General features: G+C 41.5%; 1 protein-coding gene across 3 annotated transcripts in view; it reads right to left on the reverse strand.

Moving 5' to 3' along the window:
- Nucleotides 1–14706, reverse strand: part of tenm1 (teneurin transmembrane protein 1) — a 200713-nt gene that overhangs the window by 40262 nt on the left and 145745 nt on the right. For all 3 annotated transcript variants that reach the window (XM_082558044.1, XM_082558043.1, XM_082558045.1), the window contains one exon: nucleotides 7486–7718. In XM_082558044.1, the coding sequence (XP_082414170.1) occupies nucleotides 7486–7718 (233 nt within the window). The remainder of the gene's footprint in view (nucleotides 1–7485; nucleotides 7719–14706) is intronic.

The raw sequence follows: 14706 nt of genomic DNA on the forward strand, positions 1-14706 counted from the left end.
ACCGGATCAATACTTTAGTTTGTTTCCATCCTCTAAGTTCAGCAGAACAGGAGACGTGTCTCCACAAACACTGCTCATCTCGTGCAGCTACACTTTACTCCACCCCCTCCTCCCTACTCTGGTCTCTTTATCATTAAGTGCTGTTGGTCATCATAGCTGTTACTTTAGCAGATTTGAGTATCTATAGACTATATTCAGACATTCAAATAACAGAATGTATTATTTTAATTGAATATACTCTGAGCCTGTCTATAGCCATGTTAAATAAGTTATTTTGTTAGAAAAGAAACAATATCCCTAAACATGAACTATGAAAAATGTCAGAACCTTTTCCTGTTGATTGTGAGATCTGTTTTGTTTATAGCCTGAAGCAAGTTAGAACAACAGAAGTCGACCCAAAGTGCTTTAGAGACGGACAAAAAACAGAGTTTCATAATACATGAAAAGCTAAAAGTTGTGTTTTGTTGCATTAACTAATTAATGCGGAAAGTAACAATTACAGTATTCTACAGGTCATTAAAATGTGTTTAGAATTTGCTAATTGATTATTATTCATCTCATAAATCACGACACACTGTTACTGTGACATGTTATTAGTTTCAGCGTTGGTATCGGCAGTACTGGGCCTGTATTTACTTGATAGAATAACAATGGCATTTTCATTCCGCTGCTATAACGCGGAGCAGCTGGCACAGACCAGCCTCACAGCCGTAGGAGACCTCAGAACTTCCCTCACTGCCTCTCGCTAACACAGTTTTGGGAAGCAGCAGATTTAAGAAAAGTGGAACGCAGGCCGCAGCGATTAGAGCGGTGCAGTTAAAGGACAGTACCACTCATAAGGCATCATTGCCTGAGCAGAGGCAGGGGACCAGTGTTTGCTGAGTTAATGGTTTGAGTGCGGCCTGGCTGACAGCGAAGCACCGTTTGATTCACCGCTGCTGAAACAAACTGGGAAGTGATCCTGCGCGCGCTGCTGCGTTTCCAGCTATTTCTGTTAATGAGACCAGCACCCAGTGTGTGAAGATATTCATTCACCTAAGCTGCTTATATGTCAACCACCAGCCAAGACAGCTACTGTACAGCATGAAAGCCTGGCTGTCGTGGTCTCTGAGCAGCTCTGTGCCACGTGAAGCGTATTAACCCATGGCTCTGACGCTTTTTCTTTTTTTTTTTTTTTTTAAACACACCCAGGCTGTTCAACATGCAAATAACCGCAACCAGTTTAAACCCCACAGCTTCATTCGGCAACCAGGCCCCGCTATCTCATCACCGATGGCGTGCCTCGCAGCTGTGTTGCCGAGTGAGATGGGGGACAAATGTGTCTGTCAGTGTGAGGGGGAGAGAGAGAGAGAGAGAGAGAGAGAGAGAGAGAGAGAGAGAGAGAGAGAGAGAGAGAGAGAGAGAGAGTTGCAAAGAAAGGGACTGAATGAAAGCAGTGGAGAAGAGAAAAGAAAAAAGGGGAGGGGAGAGAGAGCGGGCCGACAGGGCACAGGGAGAAATGTGGTGGCAGCATGTCAGCTTCTGATAAGGGCATTAGTCTGCCCCCTGTGGGTCAGAAAGAGAGACTGACAATGCAAGTGCTCCCACCACCACGTGCACGCGCATAGACGCGCACACCTCTCTCTGTGGATGTCAGCTCTGCTGCCTGGGACCAGTCAACAAATTAAAGATAAGACCTGCACACTGCAGCCGCCAACAACTAAACCTTCAATCACCGGACTCCCTCTGAAGTCCTCTGTCCAAACCAACACATGAAAGAAACAGAACACTCTGCTATTTTTACATATGTGTGTCTTTTATTGGACGATTGCTTAAAAAAACAAACAAACAAACAAAAAAAGGGACCCCTTTACGCTGTGAACGGAATTAGTCTAAAATGTGAGCCAAGGCTGTTCCTGTTCCTGAGGGATTGACGCCTCTTTCATGTCAGACATGGGATCCATCCTAAATGGAGCAAGGCCTTTTATTTACCAAGCTAATTGACTGCAGAAGCAAATGTGCAGCCAGCTCCAAACAATGCCCCAGATCTTGTATTCATAAGTGAATGTTTGAAGGACACACGATAATCCCTGTAGCTTAGGTTATTGTGGGGCGGAGTGAGGGGGGGGACTATAAGCGAGAACGCTCTGCAACATCGCAACGCTGTCAGCTAAATTAAAATTATGGATTACTGTTTAACAACTGTTTTGCCGTGCTGCAACAATATTATGTGTCGCAGCAGGCCTACCGCTGCTATTTGAACACCGGGGCACGGGGGTGATTCATCGACGCGATTGGTGGTGGGGGGGAGAAAAACAGATGGAAGAAGTAAGGAAAAAAGAGGAAGGTGCTAATTTGGAGCGAGGAGCTCACCAGAGGACGAGAGGCGAGATCAATGCTGGAGAATCACAGAGACACAACTTCAAAAAAGAAGGGGACAGCTATTTCTCTGTGAAGTCTACCACTCATTACCATTGGAGAGAGGGTGATGGGAGGAGGGGAGTGTGGGCTGTGGCAGATAGATGACAGCGAACCGAGGGGCTCCAGGCAGAAATCTCTAGATCCTTTATAAGAGCTGGTTAGTAGGAGTACAATAGCCACAGAAGAGACTCTGTGAACTCCAATGAGTCAGTATAAATTACCGCACCCTGAGTGAACAAGAGGAGTCTTGGGACAGAATATTCTATTACTGCACGAAGGCAGAGATATGGCATGTTCTAAGGTGTAAGTAGCGCGTATATACAGAGCAGTAGGCCACAGATCACGTGTCAAATGGTAGTACGAGTCAACCGCGATCTTTTTCGCTTATCATCTTCTTGTTTCTCTTTTTTCCTCCTCTCGTCGCTTTTATATATCTGAATGAACTCCAGAAGATGGAGGAAATTAAAATCAAACATCCCCCATCAAACCTGGAGCTTCCCTGTGTTTAGTGACATTTAAAGAACGGAGGCACGCTACGTTTATTTATTGCGCTCTGTATCGACCGGCTGTCTGCCTCCGACGTCGGACGGCGTCGCAGGCGCACGCTGAGTATGACTGACAGAACAGGCCTTGCAGGACTGTGGGTGTAACCTGAGTGACAGGCCTGTGGCTAAAAAATCTCCCGTGACACTTGGAGACTGAACGCTGGAAGGCAGGAACAAAAAATCTGCCATTTTAACCTTTGTAGTGTGACATCCTGGAGGACAACTGATGTAGCATATGACATTTGATTTTAATCCGCTCTGAGTTCAGAGTCACTGACCAAATAAAGTGAACTGCAGCTTTTTCTGCATACGAGCGCTCGAGCTTTACTGCAAACTGTAGCATTAGTCAGTAGGCAACCTGGAGCTGTACTTGTGCAGTTATATTTGCATCACCCTTTGTCTGTGCATACAGTCACGGTGCACAGTACATCACAGAATAAACGATATAACGTGTGGGTGTGAAGGACGGCTAAATTGAGATGAATTGTCAACATACGCTTGCAAAAATATGGATCTCTGCAATGTGAAGACGCAGATGAACATTAACAGAAAAATAAATTAAATCAGTAGTCTGTGTTTGCTTCTCTGTGTTTTTAAAACAGCTCAGATTCTTACACATACAGATAAGCTGTTGTGAGAATCTCTGAGAACTTGCTGCAGTTTCTCTGCACATTTAGGCTTCTGTCGCTATGATATTGAGGTTATATCAGCCTGCGGAGGTCACACCATCTGTTGTCGTTCTTCTTTTGGAACACATTTTGCAGCACTATATACAATAAACACATTCAGCACCGCTTTATAGACGAAGACTGTTTCTCTCACCACTATTGTCCAAACTGCTATGAGTGTAAGGGACCAAAAGAAAAGAAAAAAAAAAAATCCCTAACCCCAGGTATTCTGTGGGTTGATGACAAAAGTCAGACAAGACCAGTTAAATTTGCTACAGCTCACAGCCAGGACAGAACAAAAGGAATTAAAATGTAGTCGTGCAATGGCAGACAATAGCAGGAAAAGCTGGAATCCACTCCTGTCAGCTAATAAGTGAGGGCAGAACGATTAACCAATTCAAATCAACACCCCGGGCTTAATGTCTGAAATGTATGTGCATTAATTTAAATTGCTTGAACCCGGCTAAAGCTAGGAGGGAATGAAAAACTAAATCTGCAGACTTCTGTGCATTAGAAACGCTTAATATGACAGGCATATTCTGGTTTAAGTTTATGCCTACAAGTGCTTTCTCCCCCTGTAAGCCAGGGGAAGCCATGCTTACCCTATTAGTTGAACTATTATTGTCATTTTAACAAAGATCAAACTTCCCTTGCCCTAGGAACAAGATAAAAATATTTCTCTTGTAGCCAGAAACGAGCAAAATAACGTGGCGATTTAATCAATCTACAGAAGAGACAGAAGAGTACAGCGCTTCTGCGTCACAGGAATTTATGACTGTTACCACAGCCACAGTGTGCATAAAGAGAAGGATTTGAAACTGAATATTTTAGGGAGTAGACCAGGACAATTTGGAGATAGGTAAATTTAGGCTTTCAGTTTATAATGCGTAGAATTTTCTGCAGCGAATATCTGAAGTATATTCAAAAGGAGACCATCTGAAACACATATTGTGTGAAATACAAGGACACGACTGCCAACATTCTCCCTAAAAGCCGAGAATCAAACGCAGATAAGTTAATCATTTCGTAAGTTGCTTAATTTAATGCACATAAACAATCTATTGAATGCTAAAATTTGTTACAATTTTGTAACTTTCTGTTATTATAGTTTATAATCTAACCTTGTAAAAGGTGTTTGTTCAACCTTCTGATAATATAAATTTGCATGTATGAGCACAGCATGTGTCTGATTGTAAACATGTTGTTTATGAAAAATAAAAATCCCCCTGATGATGTAGAGGTCTTAAAAAGTCATGTATGATAAACTTGGCGTTTCAAGGTTGGAAACTTTTATTTTTTACTTTCTAATGAATTCATGATTCAAACTTATCGATGTTTGATTGATTTATCATAATACTGCCACACATTTGCACTCAAACTAAACATATACAAGTTTAATGCAAGACACAGTACTGTGCAAAAGTCTTGAGTCACCCTGTAAGGCTTTATAGTTTGCTATCTGTGGCTCATCACAAGCAAAATATAAAGAAACGAGGGGTGGCTCAAGATTTTTACACACTTCTCACACATGTTTGTATCCCTACACCTGATTTCTTTTTTCAACTTGTTTGCAGGTGTGATAGTAATTTAGGTTTACGTTTAAGTTTACTTAGGCTATGCTTAATTCATCAACTTAATGGTTTCTTTTTAAAAAGAAAAGGTGAAAAAATGGTGCTTACACAAACTAAATGTCCATGAACGCAACCCGACCTGAAACCTAAGTAAGTACATGTGTTTGTGTGCCGACTGCAGCTTCGAGGGTGCACTGTGTTACCATGAGCAGTCAGCACAAAAAAAATGATGGAAAGCATGCTCTAAGTCACATCCTCATGACATATTTTCTGGTAATTCGTCTAAATTAGGCTTTGTGGACAAGTCCGTGGAATGAAGAATAGATTTTTTTTTCCCCTTTCCATTTCCAGTCATTACATTGTGGGGTGTTTTGAACCACAGAGACATTTGGAGTTGTTAAAGCAAGAAAAGCACAGGTGCAGCGAACAGCATTAACAATGGCCTTATTCCATTGAAGTGTAAGCCCTGACAGTGAGTCAGCATACATAATACCAGAGCCTGAAACTAGAGCACCTCAATGGACTGCAGCCATGATTATTAGTTTATTAGTCACACCTGTGCTGGTCCTACTGTGCCATGGCAAAGTGTCTGCTGTGGAAAAGGTCTAGCTGTACCCTGGCAGACAGTCTGCTTTTAATCCAGCAAAATAACAGTATTACTGTTATTTTTTAGGGTAAATTAGGTAAAGACTTTAAAAGGCAACTTTCAAGTTTTAGCACCGTACAAATGAATGGCAGGAGCTATATAACAACTGCATTATATAATAGTGGTGCCTGGTTAAATCAATTTACATAAAAAAAATAAAAAATAATGACGGCAGGGTGGTGAAAAAGCACAACCAGCATGAATCCATCAATCTATCCGTGTAGCTGGGCTGCTGGTGAGACTGTGATGGGGTGTTTTGTGGCAGTGAACAGTTGGAGCTTTGAACCAATTAAACATAATTTTAATGCCATGGGATTATCTAAATATTTGAGGGCATGTGGTGCACGTGCTAATTCAACAAATCATATGAGAAACAAAGCTTTAAATGTCACTTTGGTCAAAACATAACATGAGTCATTCCTGCAATAGGTGCACGGCTAATTTTCGCTTCATTATAATAAGTATACACCCGACTGAAACGTGCTCTGAAGTCGGCGGGATAATTTAAAGAGTCATGTTAATCACTTTGCACTATAATTATCCTTCGTCTGACAAACAGAACATGAGCTCACTGTGCACATTAAATCCAAAAATGTATCCTGTACACAAAATGCAGGGAAAAATAATTTATAAAGAAAACAATAACCAAATGGCCATGTCCATAATACTGAATATGTTTAACACTGGCTGTGCAGCTTGCATTTATTTGTAAAGATTTGTAAAGGGCTATCTCTCTTTCCTTGCTCACTGCTACATGTGTGCACAGGTTATCTTCCCATAGCCGCACTGTCTTTACTCCAGCCGTGCTCGTAGCTTGTAATTAGCCTTTACTGTCCCGGCCAGCTCTACAGTGATGAGGAAAGGCAGAAAGAAACCATAATAACATGGCATGAACCGGGTCTTTATGACCTTTTTCCGAGGCAGCGGTGCACAACATTGGGATCGTTGTTACACTGAATTTTCAACGTTCTGTGGCTGTTTTCAGTGAGTTAATCAGCCCCGTTTGCATGCACTTCACTGTGGCTGCAGCTTCCTGCTGGTACAATGATTTGAGAGTCACTTACTTTCCATAACAAGAGCTCACCACGCTCTCTTCTTAAGCATACATGCTTTTATAGTTTTTTTTTAGCTCTGCAGCATCACTCATACTTAATATATAATATCTAAATAATCAATAACTCAATATATTGTGAAAAAGCATCCGACTGAAATGGATTTATCAGTATAGTAATGAAAGCATGATAAAGTATCTAAGGCCTTTTTATCAATATTATGATTTTAAAAAGATGCTATCACTCGCTCACATGGATATTGAACCAAAGATGTTTAAAGCACACAGAGTATCACTGTTCCAATGTTATCAGTGTGGCGTTTTGAGATTGTCATAGAAGCTTTGTGTCCTATAATGATCTCAATCCTGATAGTTAAGGCACTGGAATGAAACTGAACGGTGAGATGTGCTGAAGCACAATCAGTCCGCATAAAATGTGGGTGCGTAACAAGCCGCGCCAATATCAAAATCCTGATATTTACGGCTGTTTTTCTAGCCAAAGGCAACGACTCCAGCTAAATGCACCACATATTGCCAAACTGATCCGTGTGTACCGACCAACAGATCTGTAAATATTCACCTGGAGGGCTGAAGGCTGTCCTACCTCGAGGGTTATTGAGTGCAGCTTCCGTGGCCTTCCTGCCCTCTCCACAGTGGCTCTGGTCAAAAGGTAGACACTGCTCCCCCGTCCCAGCAACTACCTCCAGATTGCGAGATGGATCTTTTGGCTGCCCGAGGTTCCTCACCCTGTAAACTCTGCGACTGCTGGTGTCAGACACATACAGAACTTCCCCCCTCGGGTCCATGGCCAGATAGTACTTGTGGGCAGGGCTGGTGCTAGTGAGACAAGGTGGACAAAGTTAGTTGAAACAGGTTGTACAGTGAAACTGTACATGCTACTTTCTTTTGTTTCTTGCTTGTCTGGTGTTGTATTTATTACACTGCAGTTCAAAGTGACATTGACTGAGACACTAGCCTAGTTTTGCAAAATTATATTACACCTCCATACTCCTGCCTAGACAACACCGTCACTTGAAATATAGGTATTTAGAGGCAATTAGGTCATCCCAGTGAATAGCATTACTGTGAGACTCCTGGAGTAAATTTGCGACACTGCCGAAGCAACAAGATTAATACCTTCTAATTTACATAGTACAGATGACCACAGCCACTGCAGCTGAAGAATAGTCCTGAGTGATAATCTTATTTTTAGCATTGTGTATGTTAGGGACATTCTTAATATGCTTATGAATTCAAAATGTCAACATGTTGCACAGCATGTTTTTTTTTCTTTACATTTGGGGCCAGAGTGGAGCTTTCACATATGCATTTATCATTGTAGAAAGTGGATTTTAACCCAAATCATGATGTTTTTTCCTGCTGTAAGCTAGCAGTAAAGATGCCACAGCTTACCTACGGTAAAATGAAGTGAAAGCTGAACAGATGGAACCACTCCTTACTCTTGTTTCAAAAGCATTTACATGGGTCCTTTCAGAGCATAAGAACAAACAACCAGTGGATTTAGTTAGACTGTTGAGAAAAACAGTACAAAGTCCTCCTGAGCTACTGTAAACCCTTTTTTATAAGGACAGAAATCCCGTTTAAAAGGAAAGTGGCACCACTGTATCCAGAGATAACTCTCTTTTGTAACGAGCTACACATTATCCTTGTAATGAACAGACTGCAGACTAAATTCGCGGAGACGTAACACTGCATCGAGATAAGTAATTCCTCCTTTTAGTGCGGATCTGTCCACAGAAACAATAACAAGGCGTAAAAACACTGATGATGTAAAACTGAACTGAACTTACATGACTCTTACATCCTAATCAGAGACCTTGTTTGCTTAAAAATAAAACTGATATTTTCCTTTTACCCGACATGATTTTTATTGTTTGTAGAACAAATGCCCTTCTCTGAATTTTCTAAAACTTCACTAAAAACGACTGCACTTCCTTCAGGTTTATGGCTGCTTTTATCCCAACAGTGCGTCTCAGTTCTTTCCATAAATATTCAGTTGGATTAAGATTACACAGCTGACCACTTCAAATGGCCCCGTGTTTCTTGGGTGCTTTTAAACGTGTGTTTTGGGCTCTCATCCTGTCGGAGGAGCCGCGACCTCCGACTGAAACGCAGCTCTCTGACACCAGGCAGCGCGTCTCGCTCTAAAATGCCTAAAATGCCAGCAAAGCAGGCTGATTCTAAAACACAGCTACAGGAGGCGTCGCATCAGGCTCCTTTGCCCCCAAGTCCAGTTTGTCTGATTAGCGATTAAGCAAACTCTTTCCCGGCTCGCTTGAAGAATTGGACCTGGGTGCAGCTCATTTGGACTTGCGCACGCTGCGCATGGATTTCTAACGCTTTCTCAACAACAGATGTCTTTGTGAACATTTTCTTAAGTAATTAACAAGCTAGTGCGAGGACAACGTGTCACCCCTTCCCTAATTGAGTCACAGAATGACTAAAATGTCAGTTGAAGGAGCACGATTTGAAAGCACGTGTGATCGAAAAGAAAGAGCGAGAGAGGGAAAGAGTAATGCGAGAGTCAATCAGCAGGGGTTTTTGGGGACACACACACAACAATCATGCTACAGCAGTCATACCTTGTGCGAGTACATCTTAAATGTGTGAGAAGGGGGTTGTGTTTTCCGGCGGCGTTTTTTTCTTCTGAACACTGAACTCGTGCGCCGTATCAAAAAGCTCGTAATTAGTTTGATGTGTTCAAAGGACGTTCTCGCAGCATTACAGCGAGTCTCTCAGCACTTTTTAATTTTACAACCCTGCACTCAAAAAAAAAAAAAAAAAAAATCATGCTCAAAATGTTGATTTTAAGTAATCTGATTACATGTATGTAACCATGTAACCAGTACCATTTAATTTCATGTAAATACATTCGTATAATTCCATTATGGACTTAATTACTTGTAATTTTGTAACAAATGTGTAATGTAAAATGTTACATTTAACGTTACAATCATTTAGAAAGCTCTTGGAATTTGGTTAATAAACCTTTGATTATACTTACAATTATTGCTTCGTGTTTATGAGGGACAAGAATCCCTTTTTGCTGTTATCTGAGGTCTAATCGACCCTAGCTCTAATGCTATGCTCTAATGCTATGCCTATTTTTTTTTTTTTTTTAAAAAGAGAAGAATAGGAAACTCAGAAGAGCAAACGAACATCCCCCATCCTCCCAAAATAAAAAAATAGGGCTAGAGTAAAGTCGACCTCACAGAGTTAACTAAACACCAGTTTGGCTTTTTTATGTTTGACTTCCAAAAGCTGGACCTCCCTTTGCCTTCTTCAATAGAGCTTACAATCATTTAGAAAGCTCTTGGAATTTGTCTCTGTTTTGAAGTTTCCCCTTTTTCTTTCTTTTTTTTTTTTTTAAATCAGTGAAACTTTTCTTCTGGTCAATTTGGGCATTCCTCTTGCAGCCTCACACAGGGAGGTTGCCTACAGCTCCACGAATCAACTCCTAATAACACTAGCAGCTGTGGTCACAGGGGCGTCGGCCTTATCCTCTCAGACAACTCGCACGTCTGTGTTCAGTGCAATAACAGCACCAAAGTACTTTCCTCATATAAAATCCGGTTGAACTGCTTATAAGAATGAAGAAACCCACGATGGGGCAGCACGGCGGTGAAGTGGCTCGCACTCGTGGCTTGCTTTTGGCTTCTTCCTGTGACTGTGTGGGTTTTCACCTCCCACCATCCTGTGATGCAGGATCCTGATTTACAAATACAAAAAAAACCCAAAACAAAACTGATAGCACTGGTCTAAAACCAAAACTAAGACCCCTGACAAGCTCGGTCAGCAGCCTGCCGTAGTTCCAGTTGAGCCCGGCAAGCTTGCACTGCTGCTCAGTCTGAAAGTTCTTGCTAAAATCCTTTGAATGTGTGAATAAAAGGAACTGTAAGGTCAGCATGCCCTGTGTTCTTTGGAAGACGACTGGCCTGTTTCTTCTTGCTGTCCAAACAACATATCTCGTTGAGCAGAGATTCGGCCAGCTCCTCTACATGCAGTCCAAGTACAGCAATCGCTTGGACTCGATGGCCTCAGGCGCACTATGGATAAAACTAACTTCTCTGCAACCCGCAGTGAAAGAAAAAAGAAAAAAGCTGGCAAAGAACCACCAGGCACAGGGCTCACGCCAACTTTAAAGCAATTTAGCTTATTTGCTTTGAAAGTTAAGCTTAAATCCTTCTGGGGTTCTTTTTTTGTTGTTGTTGCTGCTTCTGACTTTTTTCCCTTGCTTCTGTGATCTGGAACAATTAAATGCTTCTTGTTTGGCATGGTTGGTTATGCTGCTGCTCGTGATCAATAACAGGATGTAATTAAAATTTGAATGTAAAATTTCTAACTGTTGAAATAATTTCTTTCCATATGTCAAACAATATTCCAGCTAAATTAAATCAGTTATTTGGCAATAAAATTGCTTTTTTCCCCCAGGATATCAAACAATGTTAACATTACTAATAAAAATAACTGAATAATGAAAATATAATGAATTTATAATAAATAAGTAGTAGTCACACTATTAGGTAGTCCCACTATTAACATTCAGGGATTTTAATTAGTCTGTATTTTTGGGATTTGGGTTCAGTAAAGAGGGTGTGCTGGCCTAAAAGACAACCACTGAGCCATCCAATGAGCGGATGAACAGACACTTGTAATAAAAATTTATGACAGCAAATAAAAAATGTACTTATTTTAATGACTTAACAATAATTTACAATAACTTTGCACAGGCCATTTTAAAAAACCCTTTAGCAACAACTCCAGTATGAAATGTATTAATTCTTCCTTCACTGAGGTGACATGCTCTGGGCCGCTGGGCCACACCAGTTAAGCTAACTTAAACTGGCTTTCATTGATAAGGAAGTAAAGAAGAGCCGATGTCAGTGCCTGTTTTTCCTGTTTTCAATGGCACGCCTGTATAATACTAAGTATAAAAACAGCAAACCTACAACTGCCTACAATAAAGCCACAAGGATGTTTTTGCTATCATTTTATAGTGTCACATATATATATTTGTCAGCAGAATTGTATCCACATGTCAGGGAGCAATAAGAAGCCTTATGTATAAATGTATGCGCAGGCTGCATAAGGAGGAGAACAGCATAATCCTTGCATGTGGAAATCTTTCCAACAGCTGCGTCATTGTATGATGTTTTTGAGTTGAGACACTTTGGTTACAAAAACAATAATGTGAAAATGACTCGTCAGCTGTAATTTTATGCCTGTATGTATCTTTGCTTTTGATTTCACCTGATGTCAAACAGACTGCTTAAAACAATTAAAGGAACATTTTGAAAACACATCAGAGTTCAATGGGGGAAAAACTGATATGAACTGGGTAATGTGGTAGGAATGGATGGATGTCACATTGTTCGATGGGAATGAAAATCATCAATCTACAGAGGGCTCAATTCAAAGACAGCCCAAAAAGCGAAGTGAAAAAATGATGTGGTGAGGCTTCGAGGTGACTGTTGTTGTGCTATTTAATAAATAGTTCATTTTGATGAACTTTCATTGCAGCAACTCAAAATGGTACTCAGTAGTTTGTATGGGTGCCAGGTGCTTGTAATTCGAGCCTGACAACACAGAGACATGCTCTTAATGAGACGATGGATCGTGTCAGGGGGGATCTCCTCCAAGATCTGGACCAGGGCATCACCAAGCTCCTGGCTGCTTCAGATGGACTGAAACAGAGGTGTTCTATTAGATTTAGGTCACGCGAGCATGGGGGTAGTCAATTCCTTCATCCTCCAGGAACGGCCTGCATACTCTCACCACATGAGACCAGCCATCATTGTGCACCAGGAAGAAGCCAGGACCCACTGAACCAGTGTAGAATCTGACAATAAGTCAAAGGAGTTCTTCCTGATAGCTAATGGCATCACTGACTAGCCTGCAGAAGTCTGTGTGTCTCTCTGCATGGATATGCCTCCCCAGACCATCACTGACCCCCCCACCATCATGCTAAACTATGTTATAGGCAGCATAATGTCTCCACTGCTTCTCCAGACCCTTTCATGTCTGTCACACACACTCAGGGTGAACCTGGGGACAGCACAGAGCACCAGTGGTGGACCTGCCAATTCTGGTATTCTATGGCAAATTTCAATCGAGCTCCACAGTGCCAACCAGTAAGCACAGGACCCACTAGAGGGCGTTGGTCCCTCATTTCACCCTCATGAAGTCTTTTTCTGATTGTTTAGCCAGACTCGCTCACTGGAGGTGAGTTTGTAGCTCTGGGGGTGCTCATCCTGTTCCTACTTGGGAAAACCAGTGGGTAAAAGACCTTCTACGGCCCTGAAGGGAGACACAGCAAACCTTTGTGCCATCCTGCTGGAGTTGGACTACCTGCGCAACATCTGTAGTGTCCAGGTATCACCTCATGCTACCAGTGGTGACACAGACACTATTCAAATGCAAAACTAGAGAAAAACCCGTCAGATGAGTACTGACATGGGAAACATGTATAAAACCATTCCTGTTTTGGGGGTTGTCTCCTTGTTGCTCCTCTAGTGCACCTGTTGTTAATTTCATCAACCACAGCAGCTGAAACTGATTAACAACCCCCTCTGCTACTAAACCGACCAGATCAATATCCCAGAAGCCTGATCAATATCCCAGAAGCCTAATCAACTTAAAGCTACTCTGATCAAAAAGCGGTCCTCTTTCATTTTTTTAGAAGTATATACAGGATCATCTTTTCTGTAAACTTCATGGCCTTTCAATGGACCGCAGTACGGCATCAAAAAAAAGCTCTGACCCAACAGAAAATAAGAGGGAACAATAACAAGGAGTGCAACAAAGGTCCAAAATTAAACCCAGGTAAATCTGACCTCAGCTGAATGAGTCATGGGGACAAACAACTGCCTGTTGTTATTGTTGTTGTTATTGTTGCTTGATGAAAAGTGGACAAAAGCCTTGGAACTGATTCACTGAGAGTCTCAAATAGACAGCATGTTGCACAGGAAGAAATACCTCCGTGCGGCGTCATGTGCATGTCCTACTGCTTATAAGAAATTGTCCTTTACTCCTCAAAGCCTGAGCCAAACATTTGCACAACTGACTTTATTCGCCCTTACGCTTCCTGCAAGCTGCATACTGTCCTTTGTGTCGGATGAATTCCAACAGTGTGGGCAAGCAGCTGTGCAGGCAAGATGTGACTTGTTTCTCCACATATAGTCCACAGTTCATTAATTACATAAAACCTTTGATACTGTCATGCTATTGTGTTGTATTGTGTTGCATTATTATTAAGACTTGAACACAGTGATCAAAAAAGTGAGAGGGAATTTAAATTTTGCACTTTGAACACTGTAACTAACTGAGTTCCAGGCAATTACTTTTGTAGCGTGAAATCCAATGTCAGCTGGGTCTGGTCAAAGGCTTCCTGCCAATTAAACTTGAAGACACCCTGTTAAAGGTTTCTTTTTTCCTCCTTTCTTTGGCAGCTATTCAATAAAAAAATGTCCTGCGAGGAAAAATACAATGTCAAAACAAATATTTCTGTTATCACGCTCGCAACCCTTTTCATTTCTTCTTTTTTTTGTAGCCAGCGTGTCCTTATGATTTCCAGTTTGCTTTGGACAGCCTTTGTACCCTAAATATCCTTTTCTTTTAAAGAAGAATACTTCCTTACTGAACCTTCTCAATGCCCAGAAGAGAGAAAAAAAACAAAAACAGCAACAACGGCAGGCTTGCTGTCAGTCATCTAGTCCATTAAGTGCATAACTGTTTACAGAGCTCAGCGCTGAACTGCACATACATAATTTAAACTCGACCCTAAGAGAGTTATATTCACCGAGTT

The sequence above is a fragment of the Aulonocara stuartgranti genome, assembly GCF_965226115.1.
Source record: "Aulonocara stuartgranti genome assembly, chromosome: 2".
Taxonomy (NCBI): Eukaryota; Metazoa; Chordata; class Actinopteri; order Cichliformes; family Cichlidae; genus Aulonocara; species Aulonocara stuartgranti.